General features: G+C 42.5%; 1 protein-coding gene across 1 annotated transcript; it reads right to left on the minus strand.

Annotated features, from left to right (window-relative positions):
* Window positions 1–1,971: 1,971 nt before the first annotated feature.
* On the minus strand, window positions 1,972–2,815 carry LOC131002477 (uncharacterized). Its single transcript, XM_057928964.1, has 2 exons — window positions 2,242–2,815; window positions 1,972–2,111 (listed from the first exon to the last, which is right to left on the minus strand). The coding sequence occupies exons 1-2, from the start codon at window positions 2,813–2,815 to the stop codon at window positions 1,972–1,974; spliced, it is 714 nt and encodes a 237-aa protein (XP_057784947.1).
* Window positions 2,816–6,242: the final 3,427 nt, after the last annotated feature.

Here is a 6,242-nt window from a genome sequence, read left to right on the forward strand (position 1 = left end):
TTAGTTCCTTTTTTGGATTATACGATTTCGGATTTCCAGGCTGACCGGAACAAAGAATAATTACCTCGAGCTATGTGTTTTCCTTGGGAGGTAAAACCTTTTGGTTTGACCACTACCTCCAGGATCTAAGGGTGATTCCTAGTTTGCGTGAGAGCATCACCTTCGTGATACCTCAAGTGCAGTTGCAAACTCTAAGGAATCCAAGAACCACAAGGGGTCAAACACATGGAGCAGTACCAAGTTATACGATTATTCGTAAATCAAGGTTTTTGTGCTCATAGAATAAATTCTCACATATTGGTGAAACCTACTAATCTTTTCACAAAAGACTTATCGCAAATGGTCATTGGAAGATGGGAATGCAGTTGATGCCACCCACTTAGCAAACTTTAAGTATAAGTTGGAGAAGTGTTAAGTGATTGGTAAATAGACGCATTGTAGACTAAAAGTTTGCTTTAGTATAAGTGGGAGATTGTTGGATTTGTATACTGAAAGCAAGAACGTTTTATGCTTGTATACAATGTTTCCTGTTACCACTATCTAATCTCCTATCTGATTGTGTTCATGATTGCATATGTATGTTCTCTATCTCTATACAAGTAGATTATATGGTGTGTTGTAGATCACACAAGACCATATAATTGGATTAACCTTAAGAGATATAATATAATCACAGCCGAAATAACTCTAGGACAAGTTATTGGTTTAGGCTACGGTATAGATGGAAGTAGTTTGTCTTGACTACTTATCTATACTGGTACGTCATTACGTATTGATAGGACCACAGTGAGATATATTCTTCTATCTGACTTAAGTGAAGAATTAAAGATCTCGGTAACTTATAAGATCTTAATACTAATAAGATTTCAGATATATATGTTGATTCGTTTATCACTTTGACTTACTATGAGCGAGAGTTATATAGTAACTTGAGTACTCTGTATCTTGGGTGATAGCGGTTAATATATGATATCTGATTATCTGTATTAGTAATCGTATCCGGTAGAGGTTAATGACATCCCCTTAAGGAGCTCAATAATGTTTATTGCGCTAAACCCTGCAGGTTGATTAAGTTCAGGCGCAATAATAAAGTTTTGAGTGGTACTGCTTAAACTGCTTAAGGATAACAAAATAGATTAATTAATTAAGGCTTTCAGAGCTATAATTAATTAATGGATGTCGGAGATTTTAAATACGAGGATTTAACAAGTCTAAATACAAGCCCCGACTCATCACCGGCAATAAAGGGGTAAGTCAATATTGGTTCTCTAGTGGAATGAACTGATATTTATAAATTAATTATGGTCTGGGCTGACCATAGATAAATTAATTTATTTGAGGCCCATCTTTATTCCTTGTATCTGGTCCCTGGACTGGCCCAAAGTCTCCTAGCCCTAGAAGAAGAGAAAAACGCCTCCTACACTAATTCTGTGCCTACACGTATTTATTTTATCATAAATACAGCTGTCAGCTCTCAGGAAAATATACTGATAAAAATATTAGGGTTTTTGGAGATCTGTGGGGCGCAAGAAACGTGAGGAGTTTTTTCTCTCGTGGGACTTTCACAGTTCGTTGTCCATCCAACGGTGAAAGCTGAGCGGGATACAGTTCAGAAGATCTGAGCTGGAGTCAGATTTTCGCAGGAAATCAAGTAATGGCAGTCTCCGAAGAACAGCCATAACGTCCTCTACAGAACTCCGATTGAGGTGAAACAGGCGGCCACGGAAAGCTCTTTCGAAGACGAAGAAGTCGTATTTCAGCACAGAATACGATTGGACGTCGTTTGAGGGGTCAAACGGAGCGTTGAAGTTGGCTGATCTGTTCAGCGACAGATTGACGAATTCTTCAGGTATTTCTGAACTCCAACGTGCAGCTGTTAAATTCATAGGAGCATGTTAGGATTAATCGTTGTATGATAAATTAATAATAATCCAAGAAACGATCATCGGGCAAATCGAGTATTAATTCTGTTTAATATTCCTTCATCCATGGCCTTGAGCTGCGGCGGGAATGGTTTCGGTCTTCCACCGGTTCCACTTTGCTGTCGGTTCGGGCATTGGTTGGAGTAATGTCCGACTCTTCCACAGGTGAAACAGCTATTTGTTCCCATCCTGCACACTCCCAAATGTAACTTATTGCATTTTGGGCAGGGAGGTATTCCTCTTGGTCCTTGCGCTGCTGCCGCTGGGGCTGCATAAGGTCGTTTATCTTTGCTTTGAGAAAAAGGTGGCGCATTCTGACCTTGCCACGACTTCTCGGGACCTTGGTTTCTCTCGTCCCACTTCCTTTTACCTCTCTGTCCTTGCCCATAAAAGGATTGACTCCCCGATTGAGCATTCGGATTCACTTGGGGTACAGAGGGTTGACTCGTCTTCTCTGGCTGCATTGCCAGCTCCATATCTAGTGCTCTGTTCAGTGCCTCAGCATACGTAAGTGCGCTCTGACTTGCTAAAACAACTCGAATCTCCTGCTTCAAACCGGCACAAAACAACTCTGACATCTTCTCATCCGTATCTACTCGATATGGTGCATATCGAGCTAAATCACAGAACAAACGGTCATATTCAGCTACCGTCTTATTTCCTTGTTTCAAACTTACAAACTCCATTTCCTTCTTCTTGCGATAGCTACGCGGTATGTATTTCTCGCAGAGAGCTATTTTAAATTGCTCCCACGTAAGTTCATCTACTTGATCAGGGGTTAAAGTCTTATGTTTGGCCTCCCACCAATAATCTACGGATCCCTTGAGCTGGTATGACATACACATAAGGCGCTCAGCATCATTGCATCTAAGGAACCTAAAGATCCTTTCCATACTTCTGATCCATTCTTCCGTTTCAGCGGGGTCTCCAGCTCCACTGAAAGTAGGTGGGTTTTGTCGTAGGAAGAGTTCTTCTACTCTCCTCTCTTGCTGTGGAGGAGGTGGAGGTGGTGGTGTGGGATCTCTCTGTTCTTCCTCCTCCTCTTCCTCCTCTACTCGGTTTTGATTTTGTCTTCTTAGAGGCAAGTTATAAGGAAAAACAAAATTCATATTAACCCCGGAGCTAATCTCTCCATGTTACATAACTGATGAGGAGTATGTGTGTAGCGTAGAGAAACAAAATAAAATAGAGGGGCATGCTCTATCAGAGGAATGGGCTTCACTCGCGGAATGGAAAACTCAGAGAAATCGATTGTGCCGCGGAATTACTTCGCCGGAGAAATCACTCGTCAGCGGAATCACTTAACAGCGGGAACACTCATCAGCGGGATCGCTCATCAGTGGAATCGCTCGTTAGCGGAGCGAGAACTAAAGCCAGAGGAACCACTTCTCCAGCGGAATCACTAGGAACGCGGAAAATCCTCCCGCATGGCGCAATTCACTAATATGCCCTATGGGCCCTTTGTAAACTTACGTTATCTATAGTAATTCATCAATTAAAATCTATACCCACTCAATTTGGTTTCTCCCAACGTAAGCTCTCTTTACTTCTATTTTATTTCTTATCATCTCATAGTTCTCGTTCATCGGTTACTCAATTCTATCATCACACATCAAACCAAGCAATATCAACATCAAGTAAAAAATTAAAGACCCTCTGGTCATCATCATATATAGTGAAAAATTGTCTATTCAAGGTCTTTTTAACAAAAGTTGGGATCTATGTACATCAAAACGATCCCTAATACTACCATGATGCTCCATCTATACTGGCATCATAAGTACTAAGCATCTATAATTACATACTACTGCACTATTTCCATCTATGTACATCACCTAGGCATCACAAAAGATATATTAACATCTATGCTAAACAGCACGGTCATCGCCCATCATCAACTCCAGACACTCCTTCCTCCGCATCATCCGCTTGCATGTTCTCCCTGGGCTCAGTCTCTTCATCCTCGTATTCGTCAATTAAGCGGTACACGCTATCATCATCTGTCTCATCTTCCACATCAGTATCCATCATCGGCCCATAGACAGGTATCTCGGGAACAGGCACCCATGTTTCCTCGCCATTAGCGGCCGTCTTACGCTGCAGTGGCCGGGTCCGTCCATAGCCAACCGTCATCTCGGGAGTTTCCTCCTCGGAATCGTCCTCATCGCTATCAAGTCGGGCAGGCCGTGATCCTCCCTCCTGGGCATCTCGAGATGGCGAATACAGAATTGGATGCATATATGTCTGGAAAGCCAAAGTGCCCGGCTCAGGCAAGGGAGTAACCCTTGGGTATGGATTAAAAGGCACAATCTCAATCGGTGGCTCAGCAACCACAACAGACGGTGCTATCTCAGGAGGCGGTAATGGCAAAGGCGCCGTCACCGAAGTAAATTCCTATGACGGGAAATTGGCACTGGGAAATGGCATGAGTGATAAGGTTGAGAACGGATCATGATTTCTCTCAGGAGAATAAGTCTCAAAAACAATTGGTTCTGAGACAACAGGCTCAGATAAGGCTGATATGGGATCAGCTGGAGGTGGGGGAATAATTGAATAAGGCTCTGTTGGCAGTGGAGGTGCCTCTTCTGCTCCTCCTGGCGCTGGTCTATTTAGGTTTCCATAAGGCGGTGAAGGTGGATTGCCGAAAGCAAAATAGCGATAACTAATCATCGCAATAAACCTGCGGAAGGCGGCGCCCAAGTAGCGTCCGAAATCAGTCCGAAAGATGTAGTGGGGTACTAGCGAAGCTGCGCACTCTTGCCACTCCGAAGGGAGCTGCGGAATCAAGTGCGTAATGGCCTCAGCCTCACCTATACCGCAAGAAGCAGTCTCCATCTAGCGACTATGGTAACGCGCTAGAAATTCCCCGAGAGTATTGCCCTTCCAAAGTCCAGTCTCTCTGAACCATCTTCGCATTGCCTCTCGATATCGTCTTTGCATCGTTGTATCCTCTCGACTCTGCATCCTGTAATAGTAACATCGTGTTTATCAAAAGTGGACGTAGCACTTGCCTGATATTCCTCAATCAACAACATACTCGTTCTCATTTGGTACGGTGGTGCAACGGCTATACTAGCCTCAAAATCTCTCCATAAAAGGAACAATTGTTGTCTCATGTCATACTCCATCTCCTCAAGCAGTTCCATCATTAAACCAATTCGTTAACACATTAGTGTAACAAGTTTAAAGCTCATCATAAAAACTCATCATAGAAGCAGTAAAGAACATCAAGAACATCAAGAACATCAATAACTCTTACCTCGGTAAGCAGGCGGAGATGGGGTGTTGGGGTGTTGTTTCCAAGAAAACTCTCAATCAGTCTAAGATTCAAATTTAGACTAGGACTCCTTTTAGGGATAGGTGCTAGCAAAGTTCGACTTAGTTAAGAAACATACTCAGAGCAGACGACCTGGCTCTGATACCACTCTGTCGCAGCCCGCCGTCTAGCCAGTGATAGCGTAGACCGGGTATCGATACGACTAAAATAAACGAAGGAAACAAAGGCTATAAAACTAATCTCATCTTTGTGCGGAAGCGAAAACAACTCAAAATCTTTAACATTATAACATTCTTTCAAGATTATAAACATCGGCATTTCTATAAAAGTCAAGCATCTGAGTTTTGTTATCATCTATAACGGTCGTAGTTCAATGTTTACAAGGATTAAATACGTACAGAGTTACACAACAAAAGGTGATCAAACTATATGTATGAAGACATATAGCTGAGAGTGCATTCCTTAAGTAAGTCTAGCACAACTCAAAACATAAAGCTGCCACCGAGGTGAAAGTGTGACAAAAGGTGATCATCTGAAACAACACTCCCCGCCAACACCACGCCATCATCCGTCCATGCTTAACCTGCACATTTAGAAATATATGCAGGGCGTGAGTACATAATACTCAGTGGGCAGACGCCGAAAGACAAGAAAAGTGCTCTTACAGCTATATGTTTGAAGCTTGCCATAACATCAGCAATACATAGAAATAAAGTTAACGTCAAAGAGGCTGTGTATGCAGTTTTCATAATCAACATCATAAATAAGTGCCTGCAGACAAGTAAATCAACATGTATGTACCGCATCTACAACTTATCATCATCAAGGTACTGAGAAGTAGGCCTCCTTCTCAAGCACCGTGACCGGCCGACCCGTAGACGGCTCACAGTCACCTTTGTGTACACAACCTCGCTTGCGGTAGGATCCGAATTCGTCTCATCAGTAGAGGGTAACACACAAGTTCATCATCAGAAATATTGGCAAGTCAAACAGTTCATAAACATCATTTAACTCAAATCATTTGATAAGCTCATAACATCAAT

Source organism: Salvia miltiorrhiza, unplaced genomic scaffold (genome assembly GCF_028751815.1).
Source record: "Salvia miltiorrhiza cultivar Shanhuang (shh) unplaced genomic scaffold, IMPLAD_Smil_shh fragScaff_scaffold_140_2, whole genome shotgun sequence".
Lineage (NCBI taxonomy): Eukaryota > Viridiplantae > Streptophyta > Magnoliopsida > Lamiales > Lamiaceae > Salvia > Salvia miltiorrhiza.